The sequence below is a fragment of the Falco biarmicus genome, chromosome 7 (assembly GCF_023638135.1).
Source record: "Falco biarmicus isolate bFalBia1 chromosome 7, bFalBia1.pri, whole genome shotgun sequence".
In the NCBI taxonomy this organism is placed as follows: domain Eukaryota; kingdom Metazoa; phylum Chordata; class Aves; order Falconiformes; family Falconidae; genus Falco; species Falco biarmicus.
The window spans coordinates 43,150,584-43,168,735 of NC_079294.1; the positions used below are offsets into that span (position 1 = coordinate 43,150,584).

The following is an 18,152-nucleotide window of genomic DNA, read 5'->3' on the forward strand; positions in this document are numbered from 1 at the left end:
TCCTTGAGTAACACTTACCATTCACAAATCTAAGACACTACGGGCAGGGTTCACATCTGGCACAAGAGAAAACAGTTCCATTGGCTCCAGTACCCAGAGGATGATACCATTATCCATGAGGATGTAGGAAAAAGAAAGTGATGTTATCAATGTTCTCCACCAGAGAAAACTGGGTTTCTTGTTTTAAACAGCTCTATGTACTGAAGTGTATCTTGAGAGTCACCAATGCAAGACACACCAGATCAGGCGCAAGAACTGGTTTAGATGTCATAGTCAAACAGATACACGGGTAAATAATTAAGCCAGCTGACCCATTTGAACAAACTGAAAAGCCAGTTATTACACATTACCTATACAAGTATCTTTTTAAAAGCCTTGACTGAAATAACTAATACAGTATTTTTTTTAGGGTTTTTTGTTTGTTTGTTTTAGTTTTGGAAAGAGGAAAAAATAAGTAGAACGGGCAGGCTGCCATGTTTTAGAGCCTTCTTGGAAATATAATACAAAATATTTTCCTAGAAAAACACAACACCGCAAAAAGCAATATAGTGATGGATGTTCTCAGGCACCTTTCCATCAACATACAGTATAACAGGCTTAGAATTTTCTAGGTAAGTCATATATTTTGAGTAAACACTTTTTTTGCAATAGAGAATTAAGATGATCTTTTTCTCTGCTAGGCTTAAAGTGCAATCATTCTTCCTTTCATTTCAATAGAAGTGATTCAGCAAGCATGCATTCCAACACCCCATAGCCCGAGTCCCTCAGTCATCACGCACTACATTCTATTAATACTCTGCTAAGTTACATTTTAAGCAACTCACTGCAACAATAAACTGAATCATTTTCTCAAAAACTGATCATTAAAGGAAAGTCATTCCTGATGCATAAAATGGTACTTGTGCTTCAAGTTTTGTGAAAAAGTTATTACTCATTAAACACAGCAGTGCAGATACTGCCAACAGAAGGCACATAAGTAAACAAGTTTATTATTACCTCAAAGGACTAGGTGCAACGAATAGGGGACAGATAGGGAAGCAAAATAAAAATAAAGCTATCTGTCAGGACCTCAGGTGTTGTACTCATTGCAAAAAAAATAACAGCCTGTTGTCAATGAGATCAAGACCTCCCCTGAAGAAAATATTGCAGATTAAAAACACATGGACAAGAATATGTCAAAACACTTGAGCAAAACGAACACTCTCTTTGGCCTGTCTTAGCCTTTGTTACTGAGGTCACTGACAACTTCTAGGTTATTCTAAACATTTATAAATGTATTTCAGAGCTCAATGCATATGACATACACAGGGGCACCAAGGGAACTCTTGTTTGTTCCACCAGAGGAACACAAGACTCCAGGAGGGTGTAACTGAAGTCTGCTACTCCCTGACGTGGAGTTACAGAGGCAAAAAAGCCAGGCTCTTTTCAGAAAAAGTGCACAAGCCAAGACAAGTGTCAGAGCAAGGGAAATTCCAGTTGGACATATGAAAAAATCCTCCATGGTGAGAATTAAGGAACAGGATAGAAAGGCTGTGAAACCTTCATCTTTGGAGATATTAAAACACTTGACTGAAAAGGCCCTGAGCGACCTGAGCTCACTTTGAGCGTGATGCTGGATTAGTTGCTCTCCAGATGTCCCTTCCCACTACTGGAGGCATTCATAGCAGAAGAAATTCTGTTTTACCTGTCCTGGAGAGAGTGAAACATACAAAGGATCATGGACACTAGCCATCTTGTCAGCTTTGTTCAAGAACGTAAGAGCTGTGTGTCCTGTCCAACGACAGCCAGCATTTAACACTTCATGGTACATGAAAACAGCTGTCTTGCATATACTGCAACGGGATTAGTTCACTAGAAGGTATGCACAGAACTGGAAAAGATTTTCAGGTCTCAGTTCAAGCTAGAGTCAAGATGGACTACAGCAGTGTGTAGCCTTTCAGTCTGTAGACCCTTAACATGTTACCAGACCTCAGAACGGATTTTAAGCTTTCTGTGATGTGGATTTCTTAGGAATTCAGAGACCAGAAATGGAAAGCTGCTGTCCTGCTCAAGAATACAAATGCAAACTGAGAGACTTAACTCCCTTACTCTCCATGTCACTACTTCAAAGTGCAGCACGGACATTCAATATGTATTCAATCAAAAACAATATTTGAATTTCTGCATGAAGATTTAAGCATGTTTCCCTAGAAAAGAATCATGTATTAAAACTATTACACAAGTAACAATTACAAGGATCTATCTGAGGATTTTGTAATCACACTTCAATCCACAGAAGTATCATGGCAGAAGCCAGTACACAGAATATACCCTTGTCCAATAAGAACAGTATTATTAAAAGATAGCATCTACCTCTGGTGCAAGAAAGGGCGGGAAGAGCGGTACAGGCTGGCCTACACCTGGGACTCAGATTTTCATGGAGCTGGGAGGTACCTCTGTAGCCAACATCCCTGAAGTACACATGGGCCTCTCAGCACGCACTATTTAATTAAAACATAGCTCTGTGCCAACAGCAGGGAGTACACCAGTTCCCCGGATCCAGGAAGAATTAATTCCTTCAGACACCATTTCTCCCTTAATTGCAGTGCCTGGAACAAGCATACAGGAGCCTTCCTCCACCTCATTACTTCCTAGTCATTAGCAAAGCCTGTACTGAGGAACTTACTTAATTTGTATGACTCTGCTGAGAAACGGAGTGCCACGTTCAACCATTGTAGGGCTACAAGGATGATGAAGGTACTGGAGCATCTCCCTTCTGAGGAAAGACTGAGAGAGCTGGGGCTGCTTGGCCTGGAGAAGAGAAGACTGAGAGGGGACCTTAGCGCTGTATGCAAATACCTGAAGGGCTGGTGCCAAGAGGACGGGGCCGGGCTCTTTCAGTGGTGCCCAGCGACAGGACAAGGGGCAATGGGCACAAAGTGCAACAAGAACAAACAGCAAGAAGTTCCACCTGAGTTGAGGAAGAACTTCTTTACCTTGAGGGTGACTGAGCACTGGCACAGGCTGCCCAGAGAGGCTGTGGGGTCTCCTATGGAGAGATTAAAAACACCCCTGGATGCAGTTCTGTGCAGCCTGCTGTAGGTGACCCTGCTTTAGCATGGGGTTGGGCTGGGTGACCTCCAGAGGTCCCTTCCAACCCCGACCATGCTGGGATTCTGTGATCTACAATCAAAAAGGGAAATACATATGGATAAATAGCCTCATTTTGCCTAGTAAGACTTTTACACAGCTTGGAGGATTACTGATTAACTTTAGTTATTGGTATCATGTAGATATGAGCTGGCACAGAGGCTAAGAATCTTTCAGTCAAGTTCTTTCTGCTTACTCTTATATCTCCCATATTAAAAATAAATACATTGGGGACTGAAAATACCACCTCATTTATTCCCTGTTCCCACAGCAGTTCCCCCATGCAGGTCTGTGAGGATATACAGAGCAGTGCCAGCAGCAACGCACTCATGCCAGACAGAAATCTGAGAGAAAAGGAGGGAAAAAAAAAAAGTCAATATGTGAAGAAAAACAAGTAAATCGGGCAATAGGAATAGAGCGGGAATTGAAACTTCCTACTCCCTCAGGGAGAGAGACTGACTGTCTTGCTTGCTTAGGAAAGTAAGGATGAGAGATTTTCCCTGGCAGCAGCTGTCCACCACTAGGCATTAAAACCTGTGATGAGATTAAGAGCCCTCTGGCCAGTGGACAATACTGTAAGGTCAAAACTGCCCCTGAAACCTAGATCCCCCGGCAATCCATAGACAACAAGATTAGATAGGTAGGTAGACAAACAAGACATATCCACAAATGACATGAACTAATTTATTTCTGCAGCATATGCTATATCACCCAAAGATCTGACCTGCAACAGCTCCAAAACACAGGGTGGGACTTTCTATTTGGCACGTATGTCAGTGAACAGAGGATTTGGTGTCTCCTGGCTAAGCAGACATGATGCATTGGCTGTTCTCTTGAGCACGCCATGTCTCAGGCTCCTCAAATGACCTCTTGCTTTACAAGCTTGAGAGACAACTGTGATAACCATAGTTATCTTTGGCATAAGAAAACCTTCCTTGTAAGTATGCTGTCAGGGAATCAGAAACCCGAAGGGTGCTGAAAAAGCAGCAGACTTTTTCCTGTCAGACCAATGTACACTTATTCCCCTCTCTCATCCTGCAAATAAAACATCTCATTTACTGTGCTTTTTTCCAGACAGTCTCTTTACCATGCAAATTTTTCATGCTGTAGGATTAATTTATGTAGCAAAAGAGTCTGTTTCACCAGTGGTCTTATTAAGCAACCAGCCTAAAAGCATCTTCAACTAATAGCACTTTTCAGCTTTGTTTTCGAGACAGTCTGCTGTGTCTGTCCAAGGAAAACATGCCACATAGAAGATGCCTTTTCCATCACTGCCACTCAGGCTGCCACTAAAGCTGCGGAGCTGAACAGTGCTTTGGGAGACACTGAGAGACTTGCTTCATTTGTGTGACTGTGACAGCAAGGAGCATCCAGCTTATGTCTTGCTTCAGTCAGTATCCAAATGACATGCTTCTTAAATATGTGGCTGGTAAGGACCCAGTATGTGGTTGCCTTACCTTTTACTGCATAAAGCAAACTTTTGTCTTTTTAGTCATAAAACTTGAATAACCAACCTTTTCTGTACTTAGATAAAAATTAAATCTATATATGAATATGTATGAAATGCAGTACAGTTTTAGCCGCTTTTCTGGTTTTAGCTATAAGTCAATTTGTTTCCTTATTTGGAATTTATGTAAAACACTATTTTACTTTTATTCATTTCACTATGCATCTTAACATTAACAGAAAATTCAAGACTAAATATTTTTACCCCTGCAATTTTATTCTAACCTCTTTAAAAAAAGGTTTTGCAATGTAGTTGTTTCATACCCAATGTTGATGACTTAAGACTTACAACTGCATGACAAATTAGTAATTATGCTGTAACTTTTCCCTCATCATCACTAATTCACTGAAATATTCAACACAGAAACCAAGGTATTGCTTATTCTTGCCTTTCAAGCTATGAAACACTGTTAGAATGCTGCATGAAATCCCAGATCAGGTGTGTTTAACATTGTCCACAGGTAACAAAAGTTTGTGTATCTGTTTTAGCCCCTTAAACAAAAAAAGTTGTTCTAGATCTGTCTCATCATTAACCTGGGTATGAAAACCGGTCTTTTACTGTGAGTAAAATTCTGTCTTAACTGAGTAAGAAATTTGTTGTTGATTCACACAGACACTTGTCTAATATGTTAATTAAGACAAAACTTTAATATCCTTCTAGTCTTATTAAAAAGAAATCTGAGAAATTATTTTTGGGATTTCTGTTCTCTGAGCTTCATATTTCCTGCCTCTGGAAGAACGGATCACCAAACTCTTCTATGTGAATATTTCTTGCTGCTAGCAAAAGCATGTTGCAGATAACTGAAGAAAAGCACAATAACATAGAGGATATAAAATTTATTCAGCCTCATGGATCACCATTCCTTTTCACTGTAAGTTCTTTCCTACTTGTACCTTTAAGTTAATATTCAAGAACCAGAACTAAAATAAAAAGTATTTAAATAGATCATACACTAACATGGATGTATAGTGATTTTAATGATCATATTTTAATACATTCTTTATCATAATATCATCATAAGATACAGTGCCTGACTTATAAAGGCAATTCTGCAATTGCAACATTTTAATAATATCTCTGAAACTATGGGTATTTTCATCCTGTGATATTTGAAGTTTAACAAAGAAATTCACTGGGATATAAAATAATTTTTGTGATTCCACTTTTTCCAGCAACACTTGAAGCTCCATTAACTATTCTTACAATTTACAGCACCTAAGAGAGCAACTGTAAAGAAGCATCAGATTTAGTCCATCCCTTCAGGTCTAAGATTTTTATTGTTGTTTCTCCTCTGAAAGTCTGAGGAAGCTGAGCTGTTCACTCACACACACAAAATTACCAGTCTCAGAATAGAGACACTACAGCTGTCTTCCTCTTAATACTGTGTTACTGTCACTGCATCTGCAAAATGTAAGTTACATCTTATTTAGAAAGATATAAGAAAGGAAAGAAAGGAAAGCAAAAAGGAGGATAGAAAGAGAAGTGAGTCTGTGTTTAAACTTTATGTTCACAAAGAGGAATTTCGATAAAGTTCTCAAATAGCATATAAAAGTTCTAAAACTTTAAATTAAAAATACACAATATATTTGTGATTCAGTAAAGGCATCCTACTTCAGTCTTAAGATTTCTCCCCCTCTTTGAGAGACAACAGATGAGCAAAGAATTTCAAGGATACGGATGAGAAAACATTGCTGGTAATACTCAGTACATCAGAATCAAATGCTAAATTACTTTACATTCAAAAGTGGTTTCTCATGCAACCCATAACCATATCAAAACTTTCTCTGCACATAAATGGTAATTGTGCATCATTTTCCATATGACAAGGCTGAACCCTTTCCCAAAAAGAAATAGCACATTTACCAGCTATTCCAAGGTCTAAATTGCATAATTTGCTCTCTCCAATTTGAAATTTATTTTCTCTAATAAAACCTCACTTATAAAACCTCCAAGATAAAAAGACCAGATCATTCTTGTCATTGCTAGCCCAAAGTCTTTACTAGCATTCAGGCAGATGTTGTGATGGGTTTGATGAAAATTTACGCATGTGCTGTCCCATCTTTAGTTATTGTTAAATATACCTTTTAGCATGGCCAAAAGTAAACTTAAGAAACAGGCTTGTATCTTCCTGTCTAATTAGGAAGTTGCTTTTCAAAACTGAGTTCTCATTAAAAGAATGTAAAGCTGTATCACTGACTAATATGGGAAAACTACTTAGGTAGACATAGCTACTGTAAGAACAAAACCCCAGACATTTATCAGTGTAAGACCTGGAATTTGAAAAGCCTGATCCAAAGTCCAGTCAAGTCAATGAGGAGACTTCCAATAACTCCAATTTGCTTTGGATCAGGTCCTAAAAAATACTATGATTGTAAGAAATGTCTTTTACCTTTTATTAGCATATTCATTTGTGCAGTTTTCCAAAAACCTTAAAAAACCCAAGCCCCTAATGTGTGCTCAAAAATACTCCTTCTGCTTCTAGTCCAGCAATCCTATCCTAATTAGATTCTTAAGCCAAAGTCCTAAAATATATAAACTTCCACAACTTCCTCTGAATCCTCAAAGCATTTTTAAAACACAAACCTGTTGAAAGATCATTTAATCTGCATAAACTGTTAGACTTTAAGAACAAATTTGCACTGGAACCAAAACAAAAACTCTCAGTAATTTAACTACCTCATTTCATTTAGGCTATTGTTCATAAATCCACAAGCTATCAATTACAGAGCTTTGGCAACATTTAAAATAATAAATATTTCATTCAATATAGCACGTACCTGATTGATACTGAATAGGGTTTCTGCTTTTTATGAATGTTCTGACAGCATTACATGTCAGCAAGGTTTTCACATAGCAATTCTGGATGTGTTTTCCTTCTTCCCTTTATCTCTGATTCTAAAGCAGCTGTGCCCACCACCACTTAGTCATCAGATCTCAAATATGAATCTTTTCAAAGCAATGTGATGCCCGCTCATCAGTGCAAGGTTACACACATACTATCAGTGTTTCCTTTCCTGTGAAGGCAAGACCTAAACAGAAGTTCCTCCTCCTCCTTTCTGACATAACAAGCTTCTGAATTTGTTGTTCACTGCAGTTACAGCTCTTACATGACTGAATCATTTTATAAGCCAAGCATTCTCATATTTAGCAAAGACATATGAATGATTAATTAACCAGCAATTCTGGAAGCAAATACTGAGATTTTAAAAAACTAAATCAAATGTTTTTATGTCTTTGTCACAGGAAAACCTGAAACATAATTACCATTTGCTGTGAACCAGCAATGTACTTATCTTAGACATCTTAGGCAGCATAATTAATAAACTGCTTTGGCATTGTTTTAACACATCAGATGCATAAACACAGATGAGGGCAACTTTTTTTCTTAATGTAAAAAATTTCATTTTCAAACAAAGGAAATCAACTGGGAGCCATTTAAGGTAATATCTTTATTTTACCGAGTGTAATGTACCAAGCTGGCAACCAAACCCCACACAGCTCACTCCACCCTGGTGGGATAGGGGAGAGAATTGGAAGAGTAAAAATGAGAAAATTTGTGGGCTGAGATAGAGACAGTTTAATAGGTAAAGCAAAACCCCACACATAAGCAAAGCAAAACAAGGAATTCATTCACCACTTCCCATCGGCAGGCAGGTGTTCAGCCATCTCCAGGACAGCAGGGCTCCATCACACCTCACAGTTACTCAGGATGACAAAACAACCCAACTCTGAACATCCACCCCCTTCCTTCTTCTTCCCCCAGCTTTATATACTGAGCATGATGTCATACAGTGTGGACTATCCCTTTGGTCAATTAGGGTCAGCTGTGTCCCTTCCAACTTGTTCTGCACCCCCAGCCTGTTCACTGGTGGGGTGGGGTGAGAAGCAGGAAAGACCCTGACTCTGTCTAAGCACTACTCAGCAATAACTAAAACATCCAGTTTCCAGCACAAATCCAAAACAGTCCACACTAACTACTGTGAAGAGAATTAACTCTACCCCAGCCCAAACCAGCATACGGAGTTAACATTTAAAAAAAAATAAAAAAAAAATTTTGAAGGCATGCAGCAAGGTACAATTCTCAATTATACATTAGGATTGCTTTCAAAATGCTTGATTACTTGCACAACATTAACCTATAATTTACTCTTACAAGCATGTCAGCTTCCCTAATTTTCTTGGATAAAGCCTCACGTTATTCATTCTTGCATTGTAGACCCCAAAATACCTTCAAGTCTACACAACCTTCTGAAGTCTCTTGTCTGAATTAGGAGATTTAACTGTGCCAACCCATGTAGCTGAAAGACTCCTGCCTCTTTGCTATCGACAGCTTCTCTGCAAGCACTATCAGGACCAAACCAAGGTAGTACTATTCACTCAGTCAGCCATTCCCATAATTACTTTATATTAATGCAATTTTTCTCAGCATCAGATTTGCCTTTCTACTTGGTTTCTATGTTCTTTTCCTTGAGCCTCCCCATCTCTTCTCGTTACTATTTTGTAGGTCCAAACACAGCTGCTTTTAGTCTGAAATTTCTTTTGTTTTAACAGATAATGCCTTTTGCAAGTTACAGGGGATTTAAACCCCTACTGCTAGAACTTTCTGATTATTAGTTTTATATGGAGCTAGACCTGTGTCAATCCAATCCTATTTATGCCTGTGGTAACCCCTAAACACTGTTTCAAGGGCAAGGTCATGTTCCCTGCCATCCACAATACTAATGGGACAGGAACATAAAGGTTTACTGCTAACTGCTACAGAATTGCACCTTAGTTGTTCACACATGTAAGGGAGCTGCTTTCCCCTCACACCCTGGCATAGCCCCTAAACCACCTGCAGGCCCTGATCCTGCAAGTCTCTTTAAATACCTGACCCTTACCAAAGCTCCCCTCTTTTTTTAGCAGCTGTGCTCCTGCCCCTTTCTCAAGACAGCAGCAGAGACTCTACTTCTAAAGAGTTCCGCAAATGGGTAGCAAAGACTTTCAAAGCCAGGAAGGACAGAGGGGATGCTAGCCATAGCTGTCAGCAGAAGTGAGACTTGTGAGGACATCAGTGGCATCAAGAGATCCTTATGGCTGTCTTCTCCCATGAAATCGAGGGGAAGTCATCTAGTAAAACAAGACACCTGCCCTTCCTTGGGTGAACTTACCAGAAACTACAGCAGTCTCTGTCATCACATTAAGCATACCAGGTTTCTGCAGAAGAAAACTGTTGTGCATTTGATCACCTTCAATAACTTCAAGAAGTGTTGCCATAGACATAGCTAAGAGCTCATATATACGCTCTGCCTGGCAGACAGCCCTGTCTGAGATTAGAATAATACATCTGCACCTCTGCAGATGTGTGCACAAAATGCGGATCTAAGTGGGAAAGGGGAACACAGACTATGGATGCCAAATAAACATTAGGAGCAGCATGAAGTGGTTACCTGTGAATTGTATCTTTCCTCCTCATCCAGGTCTTCTCTCAGTTAGGAGTCAGAGCTATTTTGGGCAATATAAACAAAAACCTTAAATCAAGGCAAATTAAGATAGTATTAAAGATTTTATGTGTTAGATAACCAGATGGAATAAAAGAGTAACTAGATAAATAATCAGGAACAGGTTGGCATTAGACAAAAAAGTCAAGTTCTCTTTCTTTTATATATGTAATGTATACTATGATTCCTAAAACAATATAAAATGAGAAGGCCTTTAATTTATTTTCCTCATAGTTTTTTTTGGAGGGGTGAGTGCAAGACAGGATGCATAAAGGGATGGTTAGAGTCTGAGCTGCAGCAGTTTGTAACTGGAGCAGCACCAGTCTAGCAGACACATTGAGCAGCTACAAGGAGCCTTGAGACAATACACAAGACAAAAATAGGACAGTACATTCCCCTGTGAGTACAAGGGCACAAAGGAGAATACCTTAGGGCGAATAGATGCAAAAAACATTTCCTTTAGACAAAAGTGGTGTAGTTAGCAAAATGGGTAAATTCACCTACTTGACAACCCAGGCCCATCACTGATGAACGGATAAATTTTGTCTTGTCCCAGAGAATTACTTACATCATTATCACATAAAGCTCTTGGGACCACAGGAGCCACCATGCCAACTGTATGGTATATACTGTCTGTATACTCCCCAAGTAAAGCACCAAGTTTGCTTCTCAGCATTCCCACTATATTTAGCACCCCAGGTCTCAAGCAAATTAATGCTATGTAAGCAATTTGAAGAGTGGTTTGACTTGAGGATCCACCTAAGAATCTTTTTACAACCTCCCACAAATTTTAAAGGTGTTACAGTAAAAGGATCACACTGAAGGAGAATGAAGAAGAAGAGCCAGAACAGCAGAGGGAATCTTTTTGGACAATGTTCATCAGCGGTTACATGTTCTTGCATGCCTATTATTAAATTGCTGACACCTGCTGATAGCTATATAAAAAAAAAAAAAAAAAAAAAGGCGCTACACAGTTTCATCACAGTAGCTCATATATCCAGAAAAAAAAAGACATAAACTTTAAGGAAAAGAAGGATGCAATATTACATTTGCAAAACCAAATTAAAACCTCAATTATGCCTAAAAGAATTTGAAAGAATCTACCCATCCCTGTATTTCAGGCAAAGGTATATTCTCCTCATCACCTGTGAGTATCCAGTGGGCAAATACCTCGCTTTGTTACCACAGCTGCCACCTCAGCACTTTATACTTTATTCCCTAACTATTACCAATAGAAATGAAAAATCAGTATCACAAGGGAAGGCTTATTTCCACTCCATACAGAAAAGCTTCCGTGAAAAATTATTAGCTTTAAATACAGCCACCTGGTTCACAGCACCTCCAAATCTGATAAAGTTTACAGGCACCATGCTGACCCCTCTCCTTGAGGCTCCTAGCTTCAAGCTGAGCAGGGATATGTCTGGGTGCTGCAATACATTTAGACTGTATCCAATGCTAGCTGCAGGTTCTGAAGGTCCACCTTTTTGAAGCTTAGCTGTAGTGATAAGCAGCTCTGCCATTGCACTAGGAGAGACCGATAAACACCTTGTGCCCACACTGCTAAGGATTCATTCTTGCTTACATTCCAAGGAATCTCCATTTTTCCATTTTTACCCAGGTCTCTTATCTAGTAGACTGGAATTAAAGAAAACTATTTCTAGTAGGTTCATCCTTTAGAGAGGGAGAAGAAAAAGAAATCTAAAGTTTTAAATGCTAAGTATAACGTTATTGCAACATACATTAGGATTCAAGATTGCTGTAGTATTTTATTCTCTTTCCAATTAGTTGCAGTCTTAGCAGCAGATAACGGAGGTCAAAGGCTGAAAGTCACTGGCTGAACATGTGGAATTTACATTTCTTGTTTCTGTGCAGCAGAGAATTCTCTCTTCCTTCAATCTACCTCATTCAATATAAGTTCAACATAGGTGATTTTGAATTCACCTTGGTTTTTAAATGTAGGAAGCCTAGGTTTCCAGATACTCAACATGAACCCCAAATTTGCATATAAATCATACATGAAAAAACCAGCAGTCTCAGTATCACACATACAGTATGGGATATTACTGAATAGGAGATTTGGTCTGCTGGGTTCAAAGGATTTCCCCTACTGCCACAGCTCAGATTCCTTTCTGCCCTCATTTAAGTCTTTCCTGATACAGCTCCCAGGCATGGCTCATGGTTGTGCAGCATATTCCTGTATCTTCCTTTGGACCTCTTGGCCTTGAATATACTGCTATAGTAGACTATGTCTGTTAAGACTCATATGTCCTGAAGTAGCAATTAAGTCATTATAAATAAATACCAACCTCCTTCTGAGATCCTAGCTTACTGACTGATGTTATGAAGGAGGCAAACCAGCTCCCCCAAAACCAAAACTAGGCCTTGTTTCTTCAGCCTATCTGCTTCCAAAGAAGTTGGCCTCTAGAGACAACAGAAACAAAGTCCTTTCTATATCATGAGCTCTTTCTTGCTAATACACAGCCACGGTCAGGTCACAGGGGAGGATTTTGTTTCTTGCTGACCTTGAGATAAACATTCATTTCCCTCCCCTCCCCTCCTTTTCACCTACCTCCTATACTCTCCAGGGCCCCTACTGGCTACATTTTCCTTAGAGAAATTCCTCCCCCTGCACTGCAGAGCTGAAGGCAATGGATTCATTTCCCATCTACCTTACAGTCACACTAGCCAAAACTATCTTTTGAGGAGGTCTTAGCAATTCCTCTTCATCTAATCTAGTTACATTTAGTCTACTAGACAAGTTCAGAAGAGAAATATAATCATTATACTGTAGGAGCCCTCGGAGAAAGCTGCTGTCCCTAAAGCCACAAAGAATCAGCAGAGCTAACTGCCTTACATATAGTGGGCAGATGAACCATGCAATTACAGAAGATAACAACTGCTATGAAGGACATGACTGATATCATACATCTGTTTATTAGATCTACTCAACCTAAGCTTCCAAATGATTGCTGCTTCCTTTTTTTTTTGCTATGATCTTACGAGAAAGTAGGCAATGGGAGGGGGAAGAATAGTTGGGCAAGATAGAGGAGGCCTGCTAGCTCAAAGCAATCACTAATGAAGTGGCTTTGGTATGGGGTTGAAATGCAATTGGTCACACCCACTGCTCTTCAATAGCTTTTCAACAGGTATCAAGAGCAGCTGTCCTTAATTCAGATTCTCTCTTACAATATAACTAATATACTCATGCAAACTGAAATATATTTTCTTTCCTCAGCAGACAATCTGAATCTAACTAGCAAAGCAAAGTTCAAGATGCAGAAGATAATGCCAGCGGAAGAACAAGAGAAAAGAGAGTCACAAAGCCACCTGAAGTGGCTGAAAGATTCCCAAAGTATTTACAACAACTGAAGCAACTAGCTTTATTCTTTGGTCAATGCAGACACTTAAAAACAACTTGCCCCTTAAGAAGTCTGTTTACAAATAAATCAAACCACCACAAACACCACAGTGGTTAAAACTCCTGTTTCTCTTTTCAAAGTCAACAGAACAAAGTAGATACATAAAACGGTGACTCTTCCCACATATCTCTTTAATTCACAGGTTTTGGAATCAGACCTCATTTTGCAGCAAGTATATTTCAACTTCCCCTTCAAAAATAATCAGTCTTAATGACAGCAGATACTGGCTAAGGTCAGACTGGGTCATCTCCTCTCTCTGATAGCTGACTGCCATCACTAGCAGCAGTGTCTCTCCCTTGCCTTCTCAGGACCTGTCCCTTGTGCTGGCTCTGGAGCTCACCTGACCCAGGGGAAGTCACTTCAGCTTGGGAATTCTGCAGAAAGCTACCCCAGCAAAGGAGAGGGAGTTTCATTTTTTTCTTTCTTTCTTTTTTCATCTCACTGCTGGGCTAGTAAGATGAATCTACTCCTCCAGAGGTCAGACAAATGGCAAACCAAGGTCAGACAAACGGCAAACCAAGAGAAACACAGGGCTGCACAAGCAGGAGCGGGGGAAGAAGGACTGCTCCTTTGCCTGACTGCAAACTGTTAGATCAGATCAGTTCCTTTCTTTCTGCAAGGAGGACTTCTAGATACAGCTGAGGCACAGACTGGATAAAATTAGAGGATAAAATTAGACCCAAGTCAGGCCCACACATTCTGTATGCACCCCTCTTCCCCCATCATCCCAAACTGTGGAGAAGTCAGCTCCCTGCCCAAACTCATTAAGAACCATTGCGTATCCTCTTTCCCTTGCTCCCCAAGCAAACCTTCCTTTGCCACCCAGGGAATTAAAGCTACAAATAAGATCCAGCAAGAGAGCAGGATGACAGGCAGCAGGAGCCAGCATGAGGTGTCACAAAAACAACATCAGGGTATTCATTGCAGGGGATGATACTTAAAGGTCCCTTCCAACCCAAACTATTCTATAACGCTAGGGGTTTATTCTCTGGAGCTTGGAAGGCCCTGTTGTTACGCTGTGCTGGTGTGTTGTTCTCCCACAGCATACTCCTGCACTTCAAGTTCATTCTACACCAGCTTTCTCCCACTTCTCAAACCACATCCCTTTCCTACCTTTCTAGCCAGCTGATCCATGACTGACATCCACCCTCCAAAAAGAAGTGCCTTCTTCCTCCGATTCCCATTGCCTTATAGCACAGAGAAGGGATCCAGATTAAAATTTACATGGTGGGGAAAAAACAAAACAAAACCAAAAAAAATGAACAAAAAAAGCCATCACTTGCTCAAGGAAACCAACAAATAGAATTCTAACCTAAAACAGTTCTACATAATAAATGCAATAATAAAACGTAAATAACATATTCAGTGGAGTCACGAAAAAAACAGCATTTTATGTACACTGCTGTTTTACCGATGTTCTAGTTTTGGCTCAAATAGAGTTAATTTTCTTCCTAGTAGCTGGTACAGTGCTGTCGTTTGGGTTTAGTATGAGAATAATGTTGATCACACACTGATGTTTTAGTTGTTGCTAAGTCATGCTTACCTTAAGTCTAGGACTTTTCAGTTTCCCACGCTCTGCCAGTGAGCAGGGGCACGAGAAGCTGGGAGGGAGCAGAGCCAGGACAGCTGACCCGAACCAGCCAAAGGGATATTCCATACCATGGACCGTCACACTCAGTATATAAATGAGGGGGTCAGCTGGGGCCTGCTGATCACTGTGCAGGGACTGGCTGAGCATTGGTCAGTGGGGGGTGGGCAGCTGTATTGTGCATCACTCGTCTTTCTTGGAATTTATTCCCCTCTTTTGTTTTATCTCCCTTTTCATTACAATCAGTAGTAGTAGTATATTTTACTTTATTTCAATTGTCAAACTTTTCTTATCTCAACCCATGGGTTTTACCTTTTTCCGATCCTCCTCCTCATCGCACTGGGGTGCGGGGTGGTAGTGAGTGAGCAGCTGCCTGGTACTTAGTTGCCATCTGGGGTCAAACCATGACAACTGAGAAGCTTTAGAGTTGAGGTGTTCTGACACAGAGACAGAACATTTTGGAAGGGGTTAAATTCCTACAGTGGGGACATGACTTCTGCATTCTCCCAAGAAAGCAGCTTCAGATTTTCAACGAGGCTAACTCTTGAGGGATGGTGGACCTAGTATATTCCAAGAGTAATCAGGTTTGCTCTTGATCCAGAATCAATAGGAATTTAGGCAACGTCTTTAATGCAAATAGGCTTTAAATGCAACAGAAATTTAGAGAAAATCTACTGCCAATGTATTGGCACCGAACATGCCCTTTTCACCTATTACCTTGCTAAAGGAAATGCAATGGGAGGGAAAGGGAAGTAGCAGAGTCTGATTTGCTCGAACTGTTGAAAAACATAAACCTTCAAGGAAAAGAAAAAGCACCTATTAATCTCAAAGAAGTCTGGCTATCCAGTTGAGGGGATCAACAAGGATAATCAGCTGGGTGACTGGCTGTGGTTTCACACTTGTTCTGTTGAATCTCTTGCCTGTCTGTTGCCTCGTTCCACAAAGCTGGAAGGACAGGACTTAGATTCCCTACTAGAGGGGGCATAGCAGTGGGAGAAGAGTAGCAGCAGATAAGCAGCTGGACCACTCCATTTTAAAAAGTCACCTAGTGCTACATAATACATTGGCAAAATAAAATCCAGTCTTTGGAGTCATTAGCTTTATCCTTTTTTCCAGAAGGAGCCTTTTTCTTATGCTTTAGCATGTCAGCTCAATAAGGTATGAGGCCAGACAGTCAAGGGAATTGCATCTTTCAGCACTTCAGTATTCACTCCTGGAGCACAGTTCAGGGAGAGGACTATTTGAGGAAGGTAAATACAGAAGCTACAAAGCACCTGAGTGAAGACTGTCTTGGTGAGCTCAGCTGCAGGACTTCCAAACTACCACAGTAATGTTTTTAATCTAAGTCCTCATTAAACAATTTTGTTGTAAGTATTTATGGTCAACCTCTGTGCTAAGCCCATGCTTTTATACTATGTGGGGTCTGCAGTCATTTTGCTTTGACTGTTTATTTGCAGAATATGTATTAAACATCGCTTCTCCAATCAGGGTAGTAATCAATCAAAAGTTCTCTTTACTTTTCCAGAAATATTCTGCACAAAAAGCTCCAAGCAATTTTTTTTTGCTCAACTAGAAGCACTTCTGGTTTTACTTGCCTCTTTCCTTGCTTACTTTTAAACAGACGCACCCACAAGCAGATCAAAACTTCCCAGCTTGTACTTGCATTCAGAGCCATCTGAGAAGTAACTTCCCATCTTGCAATTGTTAAATAAAGGAGCACATCATTGTTCCCACTTTCAGCCAGAATGGAAAGCAACTAGCACGCTCATCAGCTTCAAGGAGATTTTTACCCAGCCTTGAAGGATGTGAAAAGCAAGAAGCAACAATGGTTCATTTTCAAAGGGCAGCTTCCATCTAGAAGTCCAATAATGCAGAGTGTACTTGAAAGGATCAGGGCCTGGACATAGAAAATCAGCACCCAAAATTGAGAGAAACCTGACATTTTAACCTTAATCTCTTTCTGTTAGTTTCCTCATTTACAAAATGAAGGACAGAGCTCTGACAGATCCTCACATGAGACCAGGAGGCAGGAAGAAAGGACAATCGCAGGATCCATAGGCTTGTGAACACTGAGAACAGCAGACTGCTGCACCAATTATGAGTGTAATAAAGAGGGTGTTAGGGAGTAGCAACAGCAGTTCTAGTTGAGTGCAAACAGCACTCCTACTTCTCTCTCAAAGCTATTTTATCATGAATAGCCAAAAAACTCATGAACATTAGAGACGCTTCACCAATTAATTCCTATGTTGTCGCTCTCTGCCTGGGCAGCACTATGAAGAGTTGTAGTAATAGTGATGGTAGGAATTGGGAAGGAATAGAACAGGGCTCTCGATAGAGGCCCATGCCTGAACAAATTTAACATAAAATAACTACTCTAGTAAATTATTCCATACAGATGAAACCTTTGTAACATGCAAACTAAAGACATCTGGCTAGTACTCCTCTTGAGAGATTTACAGAAAAAAAGTCAGAAGTGCGATTATGCAAAGACACAATCAAAAGAAACAAGTTATAAAAATGCATCCAGTCTAGGGCTAACATGGAAATTGTCAAGAAAACAGTATCAGAGTCCACTCCCTGAATTAGAAAGTAAAACATCAGAAATGGATTAGGAGAAGAAGAAATACAGGGATAAAAGGCACAGATACTCACCTGGCAGTATTATTTTTTTTTGTGATTCTGTGCATGAACTAGAGAATAAAACTGTCTTTACTTCTCCTGTCTCGCCCCTCCCTACCTGCAGCATCTTCAAATTTATTCCAAAGTCTCTAGTTATATATATGCAGTTTAAATTTTTCTGGCAACATTTCAATTTAGCAGGCACTGAAGATACTTAAAAGAGCCCCACAACCATTAATTTTCCAAACATACTCAGAATTTACCATATAGTCCCAGCTTGTTTTATATTAGAAAAGACCTTTGGGCTACCCCACTTCCTTACTCCACTGGCAAAGAATGATTCCGTACAATTGCAGAGCCCACCACCAAGCAGAAAAAAGCTTCAAATAGTTCTCACAAGGGTGGCCCAT

At 40.0% G+C, this 18,152-nt stretch overlaps 1 protein-coding gene across 3 annotated transcripts in view; it reads right to left on the reverse strand.

Annotated features, from left to right (window-relative positions):
• The window catches only part of ESR2 (estrogen receptor 2), a 90,786-nt gene that overhangs the window by 35,248 nt on the left and 37,386 nt on the right, over positions 1–18,152 (reverse strand). The window contains exon 1 of one of the 3 annotated variants that reach the window (XM_056346112.1): positions 19–261. The exons of 1 other annotated variant lie outside the window; for it this stretch is intronic. In XM_056346112.1, coding sequence (XP_056202087.1) covers positions 19–21 — 3 coding nt within the window. In that variant the 5' untranslated portion in view covers positions 22–261. Of the gene's footprint in view, positions 1–18; positions 262–18,152 lie in introns of those variants that run through there. One more of the 3 variants, XM_056346108.1, reaches the window with a different exon arrangement.